The following is a 24,507-nucleotide window of genomic DNA, read 5'->3' on the forward strand; positions in this document are numbered from 1 at the left end:
CATCGACGTTTATTGATTACATCGACGAATCATTTCGTTTCCTCCAAGGAGATCGACGTATTCTTTCACCACATTAGAAGAGTAGTAGCTCACCTTGCCCCTTTGGTCAGTCTTCCTGCTTCAAATTATTGATATGTTTTATGTATTTGAATATGTAAATAACTTGGCGTGAGCGCGTGCTTGTTTATTAGTATAAAATTTTTTTTAAATATATCAGAAACTATCGGCAGTGTATTTCCGTCCTCCGTGATGGAGAACCAACTGGTTCTGGATTATGTGATGCAACCCATGTCGAGTAGCAGCAGCAGCAGTGACGATGAATGGGAAAACATGAGTAGTTCATGTAAGAATAGTAATAAATGATCTTTTATCGATAGCTGCATTATTTAGTAATCGGTTAGCGATCGGCCATTTCCTAATATCCTTGAGTTAATTATAAAAATGTGGATTTAACTGATGCGACCATTCTGAAAGCATTCAAATTCGAAAATTTTAATTTAAAGCTTCCGATGAGAATGAGGGGGAAGCTGACCACGATGCAATTTTCCCCTTGTTCGAGCTGCTTCTACGTGGCAGAAGAAAGGTGCGCGTCCACAATTTCCTTGCCACAGCACACGGCTACGATGATGAGCAGTTCCGTAGTCACTTTCGGCTGAGACGCATAACTGCATATCGTTTGATAGGTGAGCATCAAGACTGCAATTATTGTACGAAGAATATCAGAGCATATTATAGAGCCAAATTCAGAAGTATAAAATAATATTTTCTTCCTTCAGACGACCTTCAAGCAAGTGGATCAATTCCACACCATCCAGATGGCATGGCTAAAATTTCATCGGAGCTAAGTTTCCTCCTGACCCTGTGGTATTTATCTAATACTGAGCCTCTGAGAACCATTGCAGATAGGTTCGATATTTCTATATCTTCTTCATTTAGAGTCATAAGACGTGTTGTGGAGTGGCTCAACAGCATCATAAATGACCAAATCAAATGGCCACGAGGAAATCGAATCGCAGCAGTTGAGCAGGGTTTTGAGGACCTGAGGGGCATTCGTGGGTGTATAGGAGCAATTGATGGGACCCATATTGCTATTAAAAAACCCCTGGAAAATGCCATGGATTACTGCAATAGGAAAATTTTTTTTTCTATAATTCTGCAGGGTATTGTGGATAACAACATGAGATTCACAAATGTAGTGTGTGGGGAGCCAGGATCACTCCATGACGCTAGAGTCCTCAGGAGGTCGGAGGTTTTCAGGTTTGCAGAGGAGGAAGTTGAGGAATTGTTTCCTGGCGATAAATTCATCATTGGAGATTCTGCCTACCCTTCCCTGCAATGGCTTGTGCCTCCCTTTAAGGATAATGGTGCTCTTTCTCCCCAACATTTAGAATTTAATTTTCTGCATTCTTCGACAAGAATGGTTGTCGAGAAAGCGTTTGGTCTCCTCAAAGGTCGCTTTCGACGTTTAAAATACTTGGAAATATCAAACATCCAGATGATGACCAAAATAGTTTTAAGCTGCTGTGTGCTGCATAATATATGCCTAGAGGAAGGGGAAGATGAGGATTTTATGATAGATGAGGAAGATGCAGGCATGAATATTGAGGGTCATGCTGATGGTCATGCTGAGGGGATTAATCCTTTGCAGGTGGATAGGAGGATGAACCTTTTCCGGCAAATGTTTCCTCAGTGATTGTATTTTTGGATTTATTATTATTTTGTAAATTTGGATAGTTACGAATCACCTGGGCCAGATGGTATTCCACCAATATTTCTTCAGAATCACTGGCATTTTCACTCACCTTGCTCTTCAACCATTCATTAGATAATGGTCTTTTACCCTCTTACCGGAAATTCAGCCACATTACACCAATATTTAAGACTGGTGATAAAGCTGAAAACTCCGCTTTGCCGGTGGCAAGCCCGGGGCCTGTCTCTCAAGGGACAGAAAGGAGGAGTAACAACCTCATAAGAAAACCTGGGTCCACCTGGCCTGGATGGTAGCACCCTGTAAGGGCCCCTTGCCAGGGTTACTGTGAAGTCTTCAATGGCAGTGAAGGTGGAGAAGATGGACTTCAGTACGGCTGTACTGGCGGAAGAGGCAACCCGACTGACATGGACATTGACAGCATAGACAGCATTTGGAAGAATGGTGAAGATAAAATCCATTTGATAAGGTCATCAATAAATTTTCTGATTTGAAAAATAAAATACATTATACATAGATTTAAAAAATATAAAACCCGGATTAAACAGAAAAACAACCAAAAGAGTAATATTTAATGGCAAGATATCACAAAAAATGGTTATGTGATATAAATAATTGTGCCTTCACTTGGGGAGATGAATATCTCTCACCTTCTTTGGCTCCATTGGGGAAATAAAATAATACAACTGTGAAACTAAAAAAAAAATAAAACTTGACTTTTCCAAATATAACAACTTAATCATTGCTGTTAAGGCTCCCCTTTTTTGTGAGAAGGTTCTGCAGGAGCCTAATTTTTCCCCTCTCTACCTGCATCCTTTCCCTGTGCCGATCCCTCCTCTCATCTTCCTTTCTTTGCTCATTTAGCCTTTTCTCCTCGACCATGGCCTCCCAAATTTCTAATTTTTTCTTTTTTAGTTCCATCCTCTCTCTTTGTATCATCATCATTTGTTCATTGATGACCTTCTGCCTGTCATCCTTCTCCTCGCATCTCTTCAAATGATGCAGCCACTGCTGTTCCAGCTGAGACCTTGTTCTTGCTGCTTTAGTCCCACTGCCATGGGGAGGTTTCTTTTTCATCACATCCACAACATTCGTCCTGGCTCTTTCACCTCCCTCTGCATTACTGGAAAGCATTTCCTTAGTTAATGCGGAAGTTCCAGGCTCAACAGCAATGTGAGATAAGGAGGGGAGCCTAGGCTCCAATGATGTGAGAGGAACATTTGTGGCCTTAGCAGAGCGGATGGGATTGGCCTTCAGAGATGACCCTCCCACATATGAGGAGCATACATTATTCCTATGGCCAAATATCTCCTGAAATTGGTCAAAATACTTAAACCTCATGGGTGCTCTTCCAGAGGCATGAGGTCCCATATTGTCAACACATTTTTTGTATCGGGAAAGTAAATTATTGAACTTGTTTCTCGCCTGTGATGCAGTTACCTTTCAAAAATAAAAACAAAAAGGAATGATTGACAGAATTCAACTAGAATTATCATTATTAATGAGTAAAAAATGGAAAATTAGATAACCTTGTGGCCAAGGTCACTCATCTGCGCAGACAGATTTTCCCAAAATTTAGGCCTTTTTTTTAACAGAATTAAGCTCATCTGATTTTGCTTCGTATGCAGTAATTAATGCCAATACGGCAGGCTCTGGCCAATCAAATTCTGTAAAGTAAGGCATAATACACAAATGTTTTGGGCTATGATGCAAATAATTAGGATCAAAATTAGAGCAAAGAGTGTAACACCATTAACACCTACTATCTGCAACTTGACATTCCTGTGCCGTGTCTGCCTTTTCCCCTTCCACATGTGGAAGTGGAGTGAGCGCACTCACTTCTTCTTCAGGAAAGAATAAGATGTTAGTGTTTTCTTCGAGGAAAATTTATTTCCTTCCAAGGAAGCATCCGTGGGACAATAATTCCCCCATTTCTCCTGTGAGGCTGCAGTGCCGGCAGGTATAGGTACTTTACTTCGCATTTCTGGATTGAGATACATATACAACTTATTCACATCACGCAGGTAAAGCCGTAAAAAATGTTAGCACCGTATAATAAATCTGCCGCTTTTAAAGTAATTTTGCAGTACTGAATTACAATTAAGGGAATGCAAATATAACGTCACTTGAACATTGAAGGATACTTAGTATATAATTCGCTCAGCTTTAAGGATATCCATGTAAGTTAATGAAATAAATCAGCTTAGAATCTAAGCAATATAACAATTTCGTTTAGCTTACATTTTTCATTTCTTACTCTTTTGATGAGGCCAATTCCTCGAGAAAATCTCCTCTTGCTGACGCCCTTTGTTCTATTGTTAGCAATGTTATGCTTCATTATTTAATTATGTTTGACGAAAAAAATATTATGCTTCCCAAATTACGAGGTTAATCTTATCTAATACATTAGACCAAATTATTGTTTATTATTCTCAAATGATCATCATATTTATGTTTGAGATGGTGGAATTCATTTTCCGTCAGCAAAATATCTTCCCGCCATCATAATCTTCGTCTGCTAGCGCAGACGAACAACGGTGAAGGATGTGTTTCCATCTGTTTAGCGCAGATGACGTCACAGGTGCGATTGGAACACGCTCTGAGCTAAACAGTTTCAAACAGATCAGCGCAGATACGTGATTGGAAAGCACCCAAGTTGACACCGCCGCGCCGCCCGGCGGCCGTATAATCTTGGTGTTGCAGTGTTGCGGAATACCTTGTTTTGGTGACCAGTTGACTTATTATGTGTAAATTGTTTTAATGTAAATGGGCCTAGATGTAGTTGATTTACTCGATTTAGTGATTTTTAGTGAGTCATAATGGTCTCTATATTGCCTTAAAAACTCACTAAAATACACAAAACATTAATAAATTTTGACCCCCCGGTGGAGTGTGCCCCTCCCAGCATTTTACTCACGAGCCGTCACTGGTTAGTGGTTACTTGTTTCATGCTGAGCTTTGACATGTGAAATTGATGGGATGATTACAAACTTTGGATTATCTATCTTTCCCAGGAGTCTCCAGTGGTGTGAGTGGGTCGCTGGCTTAAGCGGCAGCTTCGTGAACCTGATTGGATGCGTGATTGAGACCTGCGCGGAATTCGTTTCCCTTTAGGCAAATCCGCCAGATGAGTGAGCCATAGGCGGATATAGGGGGGGGGGGACGGGGGCACGTGTCCCCCCCTCCCCAAAACCCTTAAAAAATATGCAAATTTTTAATACGGTCCCATTATCATTGTGTTCGTTTTGTATTACGAGGTATCCTTGTGCCCCCCCCCCCCCCACAACAAAATCCTGGATACGGCCTTGCTTGTTCCCCCCCCCCCCCCCCCCCCCCAGAAAGAAATCCTGGATCCGGCCCTGGAGTGAGCCATTGTTTGTTTTGTCGTGTTTCAGTTTACATTGTTGTGTATCACCCCACCGTAATCCTTCTAACTCGTCCTCTCTTTGTCGTAGCTCTTATCGCACGGCACTAAATCTTGTGCTATTCTTTACATAATAGCGACCAGTGGCACAGCGAGGAGGATAAAAAACCAACCCACAGTTCAGAGAAATTATTTAATTTAATCCATCTTACTTTATTGGATTTATAATACTTATAGAATAGTGTAAGGATTAATAAAATATCCCTTAGAAAGTCGTAATAATCACCATTTTGATCCATTTATCTTAAAAAATTTCTGGGGGAGGGCCCCCGCACCTCCCGCTTACCCTGGCGGGTATTCCATACCCCCAGACTTTGTAGTATTAGTTGCACCTATACCTTCATTTATCTACGCGGGTGAGCTGGTGTGGCCAAAGCAAGTGGAGACGAGGGGAGGGAAAGTTTCTCGACCCGTGACTTTGCCTTTGCCAATCAGCAAACAGTAGGCGTGGCCTCAGTGAGTCGCTCTCAGACCTCCGCCGGGTGAACATCGTGAATCTGCTCGCGGAGCATTGTTGCCAAACCTCAATCGTTCCCCTTGTATGTGACTAAGTATGCCTTCCTCATTCATTGCGGTAGCTGATAATGTCATGGGCTTCTGTGAAAGGATTATTCCCAATGCCTTCAAAATGAGGTATATTGTCTCGGCGCCGGGGCCAAAATACCTGTGGTCACCCCATGACTCACACGTTTTCAGTGACAAAGTAGGGCGGCCATGTAAATTTGGCAACGCTGGCAATGTTCGCTCCTCCTCTCTCTCTCTCGGTACTACCCCTCCCCTATCAGCGAAACCATCCGAGAGTGTCCGGGCTCTCACGAAAGCTCACCCGCAGACATTAAGTGAATGGACTATAAAACCCCCCTAGCCTTAATTCCTAGCTCCGCCCCTGATAGCGACTACTGGATTGCATGAACTGAATCTAGAACGGTTGAAACCCGTTCTTGACTGAATCAGAGGATACTGACATGATAATGGCTGCGTTCAACCGACACAAACCGGTGTCAAATATCTTGTGAACGCTCTTCGTTTCTTACTCTGTCAACATCTTTTAATATCCTCAGGTAAAGGACCAGTGAGTCGAGGAGTCATCGATTACAAAAGAGTAGTACATGCTGAACGCGACCATTGGCTTGTACAAAGAACTAATTGGGAAAACTCTTGACTGCGATCGTCATCAGAGGGGAAACCTCCTCCTATCCACAATTCTTATTTTGCATGGCGGGAAAATAAGATGACGACTGTGTTTTTATCCATCATTTAGAAACTCAACACTTAAGAGATTTTGAATTAGTTCTCCCTCATTTTTTTATGCAATGAGATCGAATTGAGGTCTATTTTTCGTGTTAATATTTACCAAACTTGCAGACAAAATGGCGTAAAGAGATGGACATCGTGAGAAATAAATATATATGATAGCGTAATTTTATTTTTTCCAGGGAGGAGACAAGGACATCCCACGGAGGAAATTGTGGCAACGATAAGATGATGACTGTGTTTTGGGGGGAAGGGAACCGATCCATCATTTAGAAACTCAACACTTAAGAGATTTTGAATTAGTTCTCTCTCATTTTTTTATGCAATGAGATCGAATTGAGGTCTATTTTTCGTGTTAATTTTGACCACACTTGCATAAAAAATGGCGGAAAGAGATAAGCATCATGAGAAAAAAATATACATGATGGCGCAATTTTATCTTTTCCAGGGAGGAGACAAGGATATCCCACGGAGGAAATTGTGGCAACGCGTCGCGATTAATAAATTCTGCAACCTAATTCTGAAAAATCCGGCAGAGGAGGAGATTGCAGGGGCAGTTACAAGAGCTGCTGACGATCAAACGGGCAAGTAGAGGCGATCGAAGGGCAAGTGGAGCTGCTGAAGGAGAAGAGAAGCGAATGCACGAGAGGTTGAAGAAGAAGGAGGAGGATAAAATAGGAGAGGAAGAAGACGTGGAGAAGATGAGGGAAGAACTGGAAGAGGAGAGGGCGGAGCTGGAGAGGGAAAAGGAGGAATGGAAGGGAGAGAGGGAGCGGTGGATGAGGCAGGCGATCGAGACGGGGATGAGGAGGGAACGGCTAGAGGTTGCGGAGGAGGCGAGGGCAGCGGAGGAGGCGAAGTGGAGGAAGAGGTTGGAGGAGGCGGACTCGTGGTGGAGGAGTAGGAACAGAGAGGTGAAGCAGGAGTGGGAGGAGGAGAGGGAGGAGTGGGAACGGCAGAAGGAGATGAGTGCGAAGGAGATGGAAGAGGAGAGGGCGGAGACGGAGCGATTGAGGGCGGATCTGGAGGAGGAGAGGAGAAAGTGGGAATGGCAGAGGGAAGCGGAGAGCAGCACGGGGTCGAAAGAAGAGGGTGCGACGAAGGAGAGTGGAACGCAGGATGAGACGGCGATGAATATATTGCTGGACGACCACGAAACAGAAATAAACAAATTAAAAGAAGACCTTCAAACGAACGAAGAATCATTGTACAAGTTGCAACGGACGCTCACTGCGATAACTTCACGGCATGAGGACGAAAAAAAAGAAAGGTCGATTCATAATCATCAAATCGGAATGAGTAAGAGCAGCCATGATGAATACACTAAAAACAGTCTAATTTTTGAGATGAAGGAACTCGAGTTTAAGGAAAAGGAGTTGATCGTTCTATTGAAGGAGTTGAATGAACTCCAACGCTGTGCTCTCACCGGAGTGAGGCGTTTGTCGGAAGATCGCAGGGATTTGTGTTCGCGATGGGCGACTCATCAGCGGCACGCCATCTGGGAGCCGAACGCCGAGGAAGAAATTGAGGCGAACAGCGGGCAGTGCGGAGGCCAGGGTGGAGACGTGGCGAAAGAGGAACTGAAGGCAGGGAATCGCGTTGAAGGCGAATCGGAGGGGAGGAACTCCCAAAGGTGGTGGGATACTCGCGAATCAGCCGGGATGCACGGGAAGGGGTTTCTTAGCTCCATGCTCGAAGCAAGGATGGCACAAATGAAAGAGAATTACGAGCGTGAGTCTATAAGAATGCGAGAAAAAATGGAAGAGATAAGGCAAATGATTCGCCAATTCCTACATCCTTCGAAAAATAGGAGGTGTCGGGGCTCGACTTACTTTAAGGGAAGCGCTGCAAAGGAAGAGGTACTACGGCCTTGCAATGTGGATTAGTTGGATGGCAGAGGAGACGAGGCGGTCGGGAAGAGGCAGTGGAAGGAAGGGAGTCCACAAACACGGCGTTGCAGATAGTATAAGAGAAGCGATTGACATGTTTTATGAATGTAACGGTTTTATTCAATGCGACTTTGATGCGGAAGGTGTCTCAATGAGGGAATTACAAGTGCTGGTCAATGAACGATATGGTGGTTATGTGAAGGAGGAATGATTTAATTCCAAGAGAATGGTGAATGATGGGAAACACGAGCACCGATACGGGGATGATTATTCAGATCCCATTTTATACTTCTGAAGCATGCCCGAATTAAAAATATTTTGAAGAAAATGTGATCCCAAAAACGTAAATAACAAAGAAATAACGTATAAGCAAACTTTAGTGAGGAGATAACAATATGTGCGATATTAACAGCGATGAAGGCGAAGCAGGAAGTGGAAAGAGTAGACGATGGAAAAGGGAAAAAGGAGATCATGCAAAAGAGAGAAGAAAATGAATGGGAGGGCGGATGAGAGGTGACGATAACCGGAGGAGAAAGAGGTGTTCAGGAAGGTGGATATGCTGAGGGAGAAGGAAAGGAGAATAAGGATCTGGATAGGACACAAGAAAAGGAAGAGAGGATAGGGAGATGAAATGGTGGCAAAGGGAGACCCAGAAGATGAGGCGACACGAAGAGAAGGGGCTGGACGCGAAGGAGATGAAGAAGAGGAGGAGGCGAAGACCTGGATGGGAGAGGATGGATGTGGAAGAGGAGAAGCAGAAGAAGAATGGGTGAAGGATTTGATGGCAGAGATTGGACATGGAGGACAAGATGAAGAGGAGGAGGCGAAGACCTGGATGGGAGAGGATGGATGTGGAAGAGGAGAAGCAGAAGAAGAATGGGTGAAGGATTTGATGGCAGAGATTGGACATGGAGGACAAGATGAAGAGGAGGAGGCGAAGACCTGGATGGGAGAGGATGGATGTGGAAGCGGAGAAGCAGAAGAAGAATGGGTGAAGGATTTGATGGCAGAGATTGGACATGGAGGACAAGATGAAGAGGAGGAGGCGAAGACCTGGATGGGAGAGGATGGATGTGGAAGCGGAGAAGCAGAAGAAGAATGGGTGAAGGATTTGATGGCAGAGATTGGACATGGAGGACAAGATGAAGAGGAGGAGGCGAAGACCTGGATGGGAGAGGATGGACGTGGAGAAGAAGAAAAAGAAGAGGGAGGAAGCGAAGGCCTTTTTTGGCTCATTGAGGAGGTGAAGTAGAAGAGGAGGTGAAGGCCTTGATGATAGAAGTTGGAGAGGCGAATAAGAGGGAGGTTGCAAGGCGTTGAGGGACAGGGTGGACTCGGAGTAGTCGATGGCGTTGAGGGAGAGGTTGGACATGGAGGAAAAGAAGGGTGAAATTAGCACGCAGGTGGCGAATTGGAAGATTGTGGCTCGATGCAGGCGTGAGGGAAGGAGACTTCGATTGATTCGAGTGATTGAAAAGAGACATGTTTGCTGTTGGACAGTTGCCCTCATTCTGGAATATAAACAGAGAATGACAACATTTTCCCCGTGATTCCTTCTAACCAATAATTAACAGCCTAAACGTAGTGATGAACCTGCAGGAAGCCTTTTTTTTCCTTATTCTTTGGGGAGTCCTTGAATTGCTGAAGCTGAAGATTGAGATCTGAAAAGGAGGACAAGATGAAAGCTGCCGCGCGAGGTAGTTTTTTTTATATATGCGCTATTATTCGGGTAAAATGGTTTCATGCATGATTTGAGAATGCATTCAGTATGTTTTGAGAATAATTTCGGCATTGTAACTGTCATGGGAGAAATAAAAGCTACAAAATCATATGAAAATGTTTTTCTGTCATCACGTGTAATTTCCATGTATACCCATTCGATCATCTATTGTCATTCATTCGCGAGAAAAAACTCCGTTTTTGGCCATTTTTGAAATCATCTTACCCCCAAGAGAGCAAATATAGTAAGTTACGCTTTACGTCTTTAAAACGTAAAACCTGATTTGGAGGACTGGCTGAGGGCTATCTGGAAGGGAGAGCAATCGAAGCCAGGCATTAAGGTAAACCAATTAGGACGACATGTGATGTTTTCCCGGCGATTGATATTCAGGATTAGCTCTCGGGTGTCGGGACAGATCAAAACAACCGAAGCGTTCTACGTTTCAGTTCGTAGACGTTATCATGAAAATGAGTCAGAAGTCATCTCATTTTGCGGGGGATGTTTTCAGAGTCGGGAACCGAGTCCATGAAGACATTGACCACACTGAAAACCTGAGGTAGTCCCCGAACGAAGAGAATGGGATTCAATAATGAAGGCTTACAATTAAAGGGAAATAGAATCTATTTCACAACTGAGAATTGGCAACAACACTGCATTTTGACACTTTCAATAGAATAAAAGTTAGTAACTTAGGAAACCACGTTGAGAAATCATTGGTATTGTGGGGTATTTTCTGATTTCTCTTGTTATTTTGTTGGTATCAAGCTATCATAACGTCATAAGTAACATGTTTCATGCATTCATACTTATGTATAATGTCTTTTAGTTGTCATTCAATGCTTCAAACCACCATTTACTGTGAAGGTGCGGCGGTTTGTAGGTTTATGGCGTTTAAGGTAACTAATGTATACCACTTTTTCTTTTCTATCCCGCTAATAAATGTGTATTTTTATCGAAGTCACGCAATTAGGGTCATTAGGAACCCTTTGAGTTACTGCCGTAAGCTATGAATGGATATTTCAGTCATAATTTATTACTTCCTGAATCTTTATTGCTGTTTTTCGTTGCCCCTAGGAATCTAAAAAACTATCCTCAAACCCAAGAAAAATCTTCCTTATCATTCACTTCTTCATTTTTCGCAACGGCTCCACGGTTCCTCATATTACATCAATGTTATCATCACAGCACCATCCTCGAAAAATGCCGTTTTACACGTGGCAAGTTATTGCGCAATTAGAAGTATGTGCGAAGGGGCAGACAAAATTGCGTCGCGTAAAGCGGTGAATTGCTAGCCCTTTCGAGATTGTGGAGTTCTCTCCTTCGTACGACTGCTGTACTGAGCCCAAAGATACTCTTCCGTCTCCTCTGTACGGAGAATTTGTGCAGGACATTCGTCAATAAGGGTCTCACGGATAATCACACAATCTCAGCACCTAACGTTTTCGACTCTTCGTATAGCGGGGACTCCGCATTATCTCGGACTCCGAGGGTAGTTGGCCTCCCTCCTTTCGGGGTTACCCGTGGCATTGGTTAGCGGTCAATCATGCTGTGTTTATGTGAATTAGCTCCACGGATAATTGTTGAAAATTTATTAACTCTACAAGAAGGAAAGACATAGGTAAGACTCACAAGAGGCGAGTAATTTGTTGAAGCAGTTTGTATTGACGTGCCCAGTGTAAAATGGCCTTAAAGTCTATCCTCGATGCGTCGCACAGTGGGGCTAAATGCTTAAAAGGTGGTCATAATTATTAAATATCATGCAATCTGTTTGAAATTTGTAATGTAATAGTTTTCGAGGTCGCTTATTCCGAATATGATATTGAAATATAAAGAAAAATTATATCTTGCCAAAAAAAATGGAATTTTGGCTAAAATAAGACAGTAATTGTTAATTATGTCCAGTAAAAAGGGGGGAATATTTTTAATGATACTAGATTGCGAATATGAAATTCATTTTTAAAATTATTCATTCCTGAAATACATTGCAAAGCTTTTAGGCAATCGATTTATAATTTTATGAATTATTTTAAATAAATAGTATCATTTTATGTCTATTTTTAATTGTCAAACCTTCTAAAGGAATTAATTTCCGATATTGTTACATGTATCTTAACGCACACGTTATACGCATGTACATAATTATGGCTTAAAAATATATACTGGGACATAATAAGGTAGCTAAGAAATTTCAGTAAAACATAATTGTATACCAGTCAATCTGCGAAGAATACCTATGAACTGGCCCGCGACCTCTCAATTAGACACACGCAAACACTAGTTATAATCCGTCTCTGATTCATCCTATGCATTTTCTAAGCACAACTGCATTATACATGAATAAACCCACTTATTTTTTAAATCTTACCTGATAACTAAAAAATTAACTTAAAACTTGACTTAAAAATCTTTATATGAAATAATAAAAAGTTAACAGTTAAATATGAACAGTCTCGCACCCAGACTTAGAAAGGGAAACACTATTTCAATCAGACTCCGTTCCATCCAAAGAATCGTCTACCGATTCCGATGAAGATATGGATTCGGTCAGGTAGGATTCATACAAAAAATTCATGGCCTCGGAACATAAATCTTTCGATGAATGGGGAACTTGCATGAATTTTTTTTATTTCACAGGCGGACAGAAAATTATTTTCTGAATACAACCAAGAAAACCGCATGTATATCTGAGTTTTCCTTCGCGAGATATTCAATGATAAATATAACGAATTTTAAAGCGCGGGAAAAACTCCCTCACCCCCCCAAGCCACTGCCGACGAAGCCTCGATGACGTCAAAGGTGCCTAAACATCACGCGAAGCTATTGTTGTGATTGTTTGTAATAGTTGCCAGCAGTTGTGAGAGCTTCGTTTGCTAGACGTGTTGATTATTTTCTATTTAAAGATAAATATCCGACGATAGAGGCTCGAAAGCCCTCATATTTTGCATTATTTATAATATTAATATCTGAGTAAGGGCATAAAATATAAAACTGGAGCAGTTAAACCAAAAATTTTGCAATACCTAAATAACATCGTTGTAGGAGTCTGAGCCACGGCCGTTGGAAGGGGGATACGTTAATTGTAAGTTGATGTTATCGACGGAATATCATTCATTTAAGTACCTATGTAATTAGAACGATTTTGATGCTTACTAATGTCCGCTATGCTTTTATATACAATAACTTCATCCGTTTATTCGTAGGTACCGGAGAATTCGTCGTTTAGGACTGTCTGTGCTTGTATTATGGGGTGAATTCCAGTCAATGCAACTTTTGCTCGCTGATTGGAGACATCTAGGAACATTTTTGTGCCAAAATAGTGTTATTTTCAACGTGACATCTCCCGTTAAGCTACTGCTAATTATCACAGTGCCAGTGGTTGTAATGCTCAAAGTTTGACAAGGTTGAAAAATATCGGCCAAGAGTTATCAGTGTTTCATCGTGATTGAATTGTGAGAAAAGCTATTACGCTATCGATAAATGTCTAACAGTAGTGTAAAAATTGTCAGTGGCGTGTTAACCTCCGTTGTTCACCGTAGATATGATATTTCACGATCAAGCAATTGAAATAAAAACTGTATGTGAAGTTTGTTATTCCATTATTTCAACGAATAGTAGTGAGAAAAGTCACTTGTGTGGGCTAATTTAAGGGTTTAAATCAGTGAATAAATAGTTGTTTCCATCATAACGAGTTCTGTTATTGTAAGTTGTACGTGATGAATATAAGAATGTGACAGTAACCTCCATTTTTTGATAAGAATATTTGCCTATTTCCCACTATATTTTTATGGTATATGCTAGTATATTGTTTATGGATTTACATATATTATTGAAATAGGTTGTAGCTTGTATGTGTGTTGGCAGCGGAACCGATTCGCGATCTCACATATGGATTGTGTGCACACTGTTTTGCTGTGAATTCGTACCGTAGGACGGATAGGACTACCTTCTCCGCTAATTCGGCGTTGCCAAATTCAACAGCACAACTTACTCTTAATGTCAACAGCACAGCTTACGATCGTTATCCTCTAGTATTACAAGTTTCTTTTACATCTCGATTTGCCGCCGACGTATAGCAATAATTTGTCTTAACAAATTCTATGAGGGTCGTGGCATCAATTTTTGGTGTACCAAAAAAAAAGCTGGTGTCCTAACACCCCATGCCACACGCCTTTTAGGCGGCTTGCGGTGTATTATGTAGATGTAGATGAATTTCAGGTGTACTATTCGAACGAGTGGCAACGTTATCATCAAATTTTCTGATAACTAAAACATACGAAGTGAAACGCTTGTACTTCATCATCCCGATGTCGCATTATTAATATCTCAAGTAATAATCTAGGCACAATAGCAATAGGAAAACTTGCCCAAGAATAACAGACCAAATAAGTGACGATAAGCGGCTAAATACTCCCACAAAACAAATTTCACATCATGCGCTCAGCGTATTTCCCAACTCCCTACGGTTGTTTAGGCACCTATGACGTCACGCCTGGCCTCGGCAACGCTCGGGTGTCTTCGCGCAGTGGTCGGCTCAGAGAAATTTTTCTCGATTTTAAATGCAATTTTTTTATTTCTTTTGATGTTGAATGGAGAAACTGAAGGTATTTTTGCGAGCTAATATATCCATTTTACTCATTCAAAATTGTTTTTAGAGCAATCTACGACCCATGCAAGGTCCTCATTGTAAAGGAGATCATCCTACGATGTCTAGAAAATGCCCCATCTACAAAAGGCATTTGGACAAACTGAGGGCGTCCCAGAAGAAGCCGCAACCCGCTCCGCCGAAGCAGACTCCTGCTCGAATTCCTACTCTCGGCAGGCAAAACCCCTGGGGAACCGGTATAAATGCACCATCTTCAGGACAGTCAACCACTCCACGCCAGAGACTGGACGTGCACTTCCCGGAACTGAATTCCACAAAGACAAACTCTGCACCGCCGGCACCTGACACCTCTTCAGGCGCTTCCGACATAGCTTCCGCCATACAATCACTTGTTGCTGTAACTCAAAGTCTTCAGCAACAGCTTCAGCAACAATAAGCACTTATGACACAAGTGCTCACAGCGCTGAACCTTCGCGTTCCCTAAGCACGCGAAACAGCCACCTCGCCTCACCATCGCGACTTGGAACGCGAATGGCGGACTCCGACGAAAGACTCCAGAACTTCTCTCCTTCTTGAAGGAATTTCATGTCAACGCTGCGCTTATCAGCGAGACGAGACTCCATACAACGCAGAATTGGAAAATTCCCGGATTTACCATATTCCGAGATGACAGAACCGGACAAAATCCTGAGATACCTGGCAGTGGAGGAACTGCAGTTCTACTTAAAGAAGGCCTAAAAGGACATCAGCTTCCTGCACCTCAAAACTCCTCCATTGAGACAACATCGGTACAGCTAGAAACCAATGCATGCGACCTCACAATTGTCTCGGCCTATCACCGGCTTAAGCAAAACTTCTGTGCTGATGAATATGCAACGTTACTACAAAGAGGATCACCAAAAGTACTCGGCGGCGATCTAAACACCAAGCATCATTCCTGGCAGTCGAACGTCCCGAACCCGAGAGGAAACAAGCTGAGGAGATGGCTGGATGACAACAATATCCGTGCCTTGGGTCCAAATTATCCGACCCAATACACGTCCAACGGCTCCTGTGACGTGCTGGACATCTTCCTTTTTTCAAACATCAATTTATCCGTCTCCTGCCGCACCGTACAAGCACTGGAAAGTGATCACTACCCAGTGATCTGTAACCTGGGAATCAAACCGCTTCATCTCCCACTCCCTATGCACAGAAACTTCGCCAAAGCAGATTGGCCCTTGTTTCGAACTACTCTTACATCATCTCTACCAGCTTCGTACTCAGCGGACACGAGTGCAGACATCGACAACCTTGTCGCAGCACTCACAACTAACATCCAGAAAGCGGCAGAAACAGCGATACCTCTCGCGAAGCGCAGTCCACCCGACTATCTGGACCTACCGGCTGGAATCAAAGAACTGCTGGAAAGTAAAAACAAGGCGCAAAAACGCTTTCAGCAAACACATGATCCACGCGACAAGAGAGCATTTCAAGTTTTAAAACGAAAGGCTCATGACGCTGTATTGGATTTCCATCAGTCGACCTGGGAGAAGAAACTGTCCTCGTTAGCCACTGACGACGGCAGCATATGGCGCATGGCAAGAACTCTCAGAAAGCCCTTCACAAAAATTCCTCCGATTCGATCTGATTCCGGACTAGCCTGCAGCAGCAAAGAAAAAGCCTCTTGCTTTGCTGACTTCTTGCAAGACTGCTTTACGCCAAATACCCCTACACCTCTGGCTGCTAACATCACTCAACTGGAAGAAGAAGAGCCGCCAATGCCACCATCTGCCGCCGATCCTCCGGAAATCACGCTACCCAACATCGCTGAGGAACTTAATAGACTTTAACTCCGGAAAGCTCCAGGTCCTGACGGGATTAAAAATGTGGTTCTGAAACAACTTCCATGAGCAGCTGGAGTTCTTTTGGCCTTCATTTTTACAGCATGCCTCCGACTAAACTACTTTCCTGGAGCTTGGAAGAATGCAACGGTGATAGGTCTACAAAAACCCGGCAAACCTCCGTCTGCAATTTCAAGCTACAGGCCGATTTCGCTCCTAGATGGCCTAGGAAAAATGTTAGAAAGAGTAATACAATGCCACTTACTGAAGCACACCGAATCAGCAAAGGTTCTCCCAGTCTTCCAATACGGATTCCGCAGAAAGCTTTCAAAACAGCATGCCCTACTTCGTGTCACAAACTTTATCACCAGCGCCTTCAACGCTAAAAGCTGCAGTGCTGCTGCCTTTTTAGACGTCAGCAAAGCCTTTGACAAGGTATGGCATGAAGGACTTATTTGGAAATTAAAAACCTACCGCTACCCGCTCTGGATCATTTAAGCCATATCAAACTACCCCAATAATAGGCAATTCAGAGTCCATTGGGATGGAGCCACCTCCTCCGATCGACCTATTCTTGCCGGAGTCCCTCAAGGATCACTGCTCCTAGGACCGCTGCTCTACTCCATCTATACTGCAGACTTCCCAACAACGTTCTGCTGGAATACGACCGCCTGCCTCTTCGCGGATGACGCTGCCATAATCTGCAAATCTAATCGGCCACGTTACGCTGCAAAATACCTTCAAACAGCATTAGACAAAGTGGCAGATTGGTACGCCAAGTGGAAAATAGACCTCAACCCGGCCAAAACGAAAACGTTAGTTAGTTATTATTGTTTTTAGGGTGCGTCGATATCTTATGTCATTTTGCACCGCATCATTCCATTCGTCAAGATTCATTTTGGGAGGATCACGTCATAAACCTTAACCTGAAGGTATCTGGATATTTATTTCCTCGGAATATAAAATAATAGGTGAGAAAGGTGTGTGCGTGAATACAAATTGTGTAACGAGGTTAGATTTCATTCAGCAGACCAATAGTTTTCAGAAATTTTATTACCCGACTAAGACGTTCAGGGTCGTCACGAAGCACATCGTTTAGTCCTCCAACAAGGTTCATCCTATATCGCAATACCCGATATAGGTCACATTCCGTCAGGATATGTCTCACACTGATTATAGAGTCACATTCCTCACAATGAGGCGGGATTTTCTCTTCTGTGAATAGATAGGAGTGAGTCATGGCGCAGTGCCCTATCCTCAGTCGTGTGATGACTACCTCCTCTCTCCAAGTATTCCTGACCAAAGAGGCCCACTCTGACACGTCAGGTTTCACGCTACGGAGTTTGTTCCCCGTTTGGGAACACCAGCGTTCTTTCCACTGATTTAGAACGATTCTCTTCCACGCTACCTGGAGATCACCTGCAGGTACTGGCAGTGTATTGCGTTCTATATCGGATAGAGCCTCTTTTGCCGCTCTGTCTGCCTTTTCGTTTCCGCGTATTCCCATATGCCCTGGTATCCACATGAAACTGATTTTCGCACCCCTCATTTGGAGGGAGTGGAGGGCAACATGAATTTCGTTTGCAATGGGATGCGACGGAGAGAAACGGAGTATGGTCTGCAGAGAGCTCATTGAGTCAGTGCAGATGACATAAGGTGTGTCATTTTGATGGATTCCCTGAAGGGCCATCCACAGAGCAATCAATTCAGCCGTGAAAATACCGCACAGAGGGCTGATCTTCCGCTTGATGACACCGTGGTGATTTGAGACCACGGCACATGCACACGCCGAATCAGTTTTCGACCCGTCCCACAGTGGGCGGAAATCGGAAAAAGCCGGACAAAATTACAAAATGGCTTTTTTTGAGTTACAAACTTGAAACTTCGCAGGTATACTCAGAAATGATTGAAATTTATGGATATGCACTTCATTTGGAATAGATCCTACCCGTTACTGAGATACAGAGGCTCAAACGTGAGCAAATTTCCATAAAAACGCCCGTCTTCAATTTTCTCTGAAAATCTTCCAAAGTAAGTGGATGGTGAAGTTATGGGTGGATTCTTGCGAAATAAAAAACCACATAATCTGTTGGCATGGTGTTTTTTCTTTAATTTTCCGTAATCTTAAAGAATACTGTCCAGAAATTCTTACCGTGCAGTAACAAAATGGCGGATACTGTTTTTCGACAAAGTTTTACATTTAGGTAGAGTTTCAAATAGGTTTTCGGCAAGGTCGCGCGGAGTAACTTATATGAGAGCATTTGTTGAAGATTTCTTAAGGTTTTTACGCAGTTTTCTTTGAAATAAGTTTGCGTCGCCGGAAATGACATTGATTTTTCGACCGCGCGGCAGGGTTCGTCTCCGCGCGTCGGGAGTTGGATTAGCCGCGACGCGGTAAGGTTATTGAAGCTGTATGGGTTTTAACGCTCACCATTCACCGTTTTTATGTTTTTCTTCAAGACACCGATTCTCAAATGGTCTATGGTGAAGACAGTGGAGGTTTTTTATGCGATGTACTTGCACGTTTCATCGAAGTTGATTCCGTTTTCTTTGGATACGATCGAAGACCATACTTCTATTAAAAGCGTTCAAACCTCGAAAAAGTGAGTTGTTTTCCCGGGACTCATACAAAAAGACCTACCAGAAAGATACCAGCTGAGACCCTTATACCTTCTTCACTCTCCGATCCCTGACCCTCAGGATTCTACTTCGAAAACGGTCGTTTTATGACACCGCGGAGTGGAGCCTTTGACCGTCTTAACGGGGGTATTTCCACGGGAACTTCTAGCTTTTTAAAAATGTGTATCATACCCTCAGTTCTACTTTGACTTATAGATAACCATGTCTTTTACACATTTACCATACGTTCTTCCCCGTGTACTCATTAGGACATTGGATAACCATAGGTTCGACAAATTTATTATTTCTAAATTTCACATAGGCTCATTCCGCCATTCAATAGAAAATGCCAATGAAGTAATGAAATAATATTGGAATTGGGAAAAAAATTATTCACTCGGAAAAAAAATGTTTGCTGCATTATTTATCGTGGAGGCTGAATTTAAGACAAGACCCTGATGCTCTGAAATTTCTCAATGACTTCCTCACATACAAAAGTTGGCTCGCTGAATCCATAACATTTCCAGAATTTGTTATGCATCACTTTCCTGATACTTCAACGACAGCCGGTTGGTATTGTATTTTTCTAAAAATATATTCCTCTCAAATTGATTGAATTAAATAAAATTCCCCCGTAACTTCATGTTACAAAATTCATATTATATTTGCTATGCATCCCCGGGCGGCCAAAAAAATGTCGCACCTCATGTATTATATCATGCAGAAGAAAATTCAAACTTTAAAAACTACTGCTACTACTGCTGGGCTTGCTCTCGCGGCATCTGTGAGTTTGAGAGAGAGGGGAGACACTGCAGCAGCTCACCTAATTGCAGAAATAACAACTACGACCCCTACTCGGGCCATGAGAGTTCTTTCAAAGTGGAGGACTAGTGAAAAGGTCCACACTGAGATGACAGTGGAAGAGGCACTGTCATTGATGATTGCGTCTGAGTTGACCAAGAGTCAATATCGGTCTTTCCGTAGGACAGCTCTGAGCCATGGACACGATTTGTATCCCGGATACGACAGAATAGCGCTAACAAAAAAAGGACTTTTATAACGAAAGAATTAAAATAACCGAGACCATGTGCGAAGTAAACCTTCAAGCACCACTGACCCACACCATATCGAGAACAATAGCCTGCTTAGCCACCACTTCCACCTCTCAAGAATTAAAATGTGCGGTGAACTACACATTAATCTCTAAGTACGGTTTTGATGGAAGTTTGGGCCACTCTCAATATAAACAAATGTGGCAACAAGTGGATACTGTAGACGAATTCCTATTCATGAGTTCCCTTGTATCTCTTAGTTTGATTAACGACGCTACAGGTAACGACTCAAGTCTTATTTCCACTTTCTCTTGGTTAATTACATTTATCTCTAAACTTTTGATAAAAAATTTAACTTCCACCAGAGGGACTTCTCACATCTGGGCTCTACAATTTAGGTGACACTATCTGGGAAAATCCACGGCCGACGTCGACACGATTTTGTCATCCCATCCGCTTTAGGTGAAAAAAAGAGACGAAAGAAGTTACAAAATCAGAGACATTACCTATATTGAAAGGCAAGTGGATGGCGTTAATGATCAGGAATTTACACGATCAAGTTCTGTTTACTACTGACAATGATCAACGGAAAAGTAATGCTTATATTGCTCACCTTATTTTCCTAATTTTTTCTTAATCTTAAAACCCATATAATTTATTATCCTACAGGAAAGTATAGTCATTTCGAAATTAAGAAAAGCGATAGTTTTTAGTTTGCAACACACTGACGGACAGCTGAATCATGAGGTTCTAAATCTGCGGAGCAAGAGCGTCGGGTATGAATAACTTAGGAGATGTAAAATATCGTACTCCTGATATCGATAAATATTCTGTTGGTTTGTGTACGCTGCACTGCCACATACGATTTTCTGAATGCATATTGTATATAACTAATAACTTCAGGCTTTACTTTGTGAAACCTCTCCACATTGGAAGTAAGAAAATAAAACTTTGTAAGGTTCACTGTTATTTAATTATGGGCACGACCCGGGTTTCGTAACTTGGTTACATCGTCAGGTCATCGTCAACCTGACGATGTAACCAAGTTACGAAACCCGGGTCGTGCCCATAATTAAATAACAGTGAACCCTGCAAAGTTTTATTTCCTTACTTCCAACATATTGTATATGTCGTATCGATTGGAATTTAAACAGTGTCATTTGATAATTTAAGCTTTAATTTATTTTAGTTAGGAAAGGAATGCTAAGAAATTTTTAGGCAAAAATTAGTAATATAAATTAAAATAACTATTTTGAAAAAGATGTTCGGGGATTTATTCAAAAACGTACTTACAGGCAAGTGGAAGTTTGAAATCTCTACGCTCCACAAACAAATTCAAGTCACTTTCACAAATTCTGCGCACTCAAGAGAACTTAACTTTCCTACACCACAGTCAAAGTAGAACTGAGGGTATGACACACGTTTTAAAAAAAGCTAGAAGTTCCGATGAATTGTCTACCTAAACTACCCTATCTTCATCGTATCTGCTTCAACAACTTTCTAGTACTTACTGTAGGTGCCGAACATGAGATTGTCACGCGATCCATAATTTTCGTCCATAAAATTTAGATTATTTAGTTGCCATCAGATGTTATGCCCTAGCTTCATGATTAGTAGTTATGTTAAGTCACTGAACACTGTATTATTAGCCATATTTATGAACATTATTCTCTGCTTCTCAAGAAGAAAACATTTTATGGATATAAAGTAGAACTGAGGTTATGATACACATTTTTAAAAAGCTAGAAGTTCCCGTGGAAATACCCCCGTTAAGACGGTCAAAGGCTCCACTCCGCGGTGTCATAAAACGACCGTTTTCGAAGTAGAATCCTGAGGGTCAGGGATCGGAGAGTGAAGAAGGTATAAGGGTCTCAGCTGGTATCTTTCTGGTAGGTCTTTTTGTATGAGTCCCAGGAAAACAACTCACTTTTTCGAGGTTTGAACGCTTTTAATAGAAGTATGGTCTTCGATCGTATCCAAAGAAAACGGAATCAACTTCGATGAAACGTGCAAGTACATCGCATAAAAAACCTCCACTGTCTTCACCATAGACCATTTGAGAATCGGTGTCTTGAAGAAAAACATAAAAACGGTGAATGGTGAGCGTTAAAACCCATACAGCTTCAATAACCTTACCGCGTCGCGGCTAATCCAACTCCCGACGCGCGGAGACGAACCCTGCCGCGCGGTCGAAAAATCAATGTCATTTCCGGCGACGCAAACTTATTTCAAAGAAAACTGCGTAAAAACCTTAAGAAATCTTCAACAAATGCTCTCATATAAGTTACTCCGCGCGACCTTGCCGAAAACCTATTTGAAACTCTACCTAAATGTAAAACTTTGTCGAAAAACAGTATCCGCCATTTTGTTACTGCACGGTAAGAATTTCTGGACAGTATTCTTTAAGATTACGGAAAATTAAAGAAAAAACACCATGCCAACAGATTATGTGGTTTTTTATTTCGCAAGAATCCACCCATAACTTCACCATCCACTTACTTTGGAAGATTTTCAGAGAAAATTGAAGACGGGCGTTTTTATGGAAATTTGCTCACGTTTGAGCCTCTGTATCTCAGTAACGGGTAGGATCTATTCCAAATGAAGTGCATATCCATAAATTTCAATCATTTCTGAGTATACCTGCGAAGTTTCAAGTTTGTAACTCAAAAAAAGCCATTTTGTAATTTTGTCCGGCTTTTTCCGATTTCCGCCCACTGTGCGTCCGTGTACACGGGAATTAACTCTGGGTTGAGGGCTAAGAATTCGTTAAAGAGCTGCATGAACTCGGCGGCCGAGGTGGAACTCTTGAGACGTCTGTGGAGTTGCGTATCGCATAGCGGTCTCGTCTTCTTTCATGGAGGTAGTCTAAAAGTAGTAGCGGGGAATAGTACGGGAACGTTGAACGGACATTCGTTTAAAAAGTTTCTTAGCCGTACGCTTACTGGTGTGGTGGCTTTCCGTCGTCGGTTAAATATTTCTAAAAATCGTGGTTTGAAAATGACATTATGCGCTGGGTGATTTCTCGTCGTTAAAATTTTTGCAGCGTAGTTGCACATTAGAAACTTCCGTCGCGTTTCGAGAGGTGGTTCTCCAGCTTCAGCACACAAACTCAGAATGGGTGACGTCCTGAAAGCCCCAGTTGCCAAGCGAAGGCCAGCATGGTGTACGGTTGATAGTGGTTTCAGGTAGGAGTCACGTCCGGACGAATAGACTATGGACCCGTAATCTAATCTGGAGCGAACTACTGCGCGGTACAGTAAAATCATTGAGGAGCGATCCGCTCCCCAAGTCGTTCCAGTTAAAAACCGTAAAATATTTAAAATCTTCAGACATCTCTCCCGCAAGTCTTTTGTGTGTTCACGCCAGTTTAGCCGTCGGTCAAATATCATCCCCAAGAAGCGATATGACTCAACGAAAGGGAGTACAGCATTGCCCAGGCGAAGGTTTGGTGGGAAATGAATCCCACGCAAACGGTGGAAATGCAGGCACTTAGTTTTCTCCGCAGAGAATCGAAATCCGTTTCACTTGGACCACACTTTCAGCCTGTTGAGAGTAATTTGCAACTACCGTCCTGCTGTTGCAACTCTAGACGAACGGCAAAATATCGCCAAGTCGTCTACAAATAGAGATCCCATTACCGGTTCCTGAATACAGTCGACTACGTCGTCAATAGCAATGGCGAAGAGAGTCACGCTTAAAACTGAGCCCTGGGGTATGCCATTGTCAAGTGAATAAAATTGTGAGAGATGCCTTCCTGTTCGTACCTTAAAAACTCGGTCGGTGAAAAAGTTTTGAATAAAAATCGACAAGTTCCCCCTAAAACCCCACGCATGAAGCCTGTCTAAAATTCTCCTCCGCCAGACTATGTCATACGCCTTTTCTAGGTCGAAAAAGACTGCTACGACATGCTGTCGAAGGAGGAAGGCTTCCTGAATAAACTTTTCTGCACGGACGAGGTGATCTAATGTGGATCTACCTCGGCGGAAGCCACATTGAATGTTTGAGAGAAGCTTTTGCCTTTCCAGCCACCACATGAGTCTCCGATTTATCATTCTCTCCATGACTTTACATAGGCAGCTTGTGAGGGAAATAGGTCTGTAATTATTCGGGTCAGCTTTTTATTTTCCTTGTTAAGGGATAGGTACCACTATTGACTCCCGCCATGACGATGGAAAATCCCTATCAACCCAAAGTTGGATTAAAGTGAGCAGAACTTCGTCCAATGCCTTTTCCGGAATATTACGGATGAATGCATTATGTACCTCGTCCAACCCTGGCGAGGTGTTCCTGGTGTCTTCGATGGCGGAGGTGAGTTCCCACAGGGTGAACGGGTCGTTGTACGGAGCATCTGTATCACCTTCTAAGAAAGAAAGGCGAGAGGTTTCGTGTTGACGTTTACGGTGGAGAAAGGAGCC

General features: G+C 42.6%; 3 protein-coding genes across 3 annotated transcripts; all 3 read left to right on the plus strand.

Moving 5' to 3' along the window:
* The first annotated feature begins 217 nt into the window (after positions 1–217).
* LOC124157993 (protein ANTAGONIST OF LIKE HETEROCHROMATIN PROTEIN 1-like) lies at positions 218–2,121 on the plus strand. Its single transcript, XM_046533130.1, has 3 exons — positions 218–343; positions 504–683; positions 777–2,121. The coding sequence occupies exons 1-3, from the start codon at positions 250–252 to the stop codon at positions 1,691–1,693; spliced, it is 1,191 nt and encodes a 396-aa protein (XP_046389086.1). The 5' UTR covers positions 218–249; the 3' UTR covers positions 1,694–2,121.
* Positions 2,122–7,024: 4,903 nt separating this feature from the next.
* Positions 7,025–8,272, plus strand: LOC124158236 (vicilin-like seed storage protein At2g18540). The gene has a single exon (XM_046533425.1). The coding sequence runs from the start codon at positions 7,025–7,027 to the stop codon at positions 8,270–8,272; it is 1,248 nt and encodes a 415-aa protein (XP_046389381.1).
* A 634-nt stretch (positions 8,273–8,906) lies between these two features.
* LOC124158237 (major centromere autoantigen B-like) lies at positions 8,907–9,527 on the plus strand. Its single transcript, XM_046533426.1, has one exon. The coding sequence runs from the start codon at positions 8,907–8,909 to the stop codon at positions 9,525–9,527; it is 621 nt and encodes a 206-aa protein (XP_046389382.1).
* Positions 9,528–24,507: the final 14,980 nt, after the last annotated feature.

The sequence above is a fragment of the Ischnura elegans genome, chromosome 4, assembly GCF_921293095.1.
Source record: "Ischnura elegans chromosome 4, ioIscEleg1.1, whole genome shotgun sequence".
NCBI lineage: Eukaryota > Metazoa > Arthropoda > Insecta > Odonata > Coenagrionidae > Ischnura > Ischnura elegans.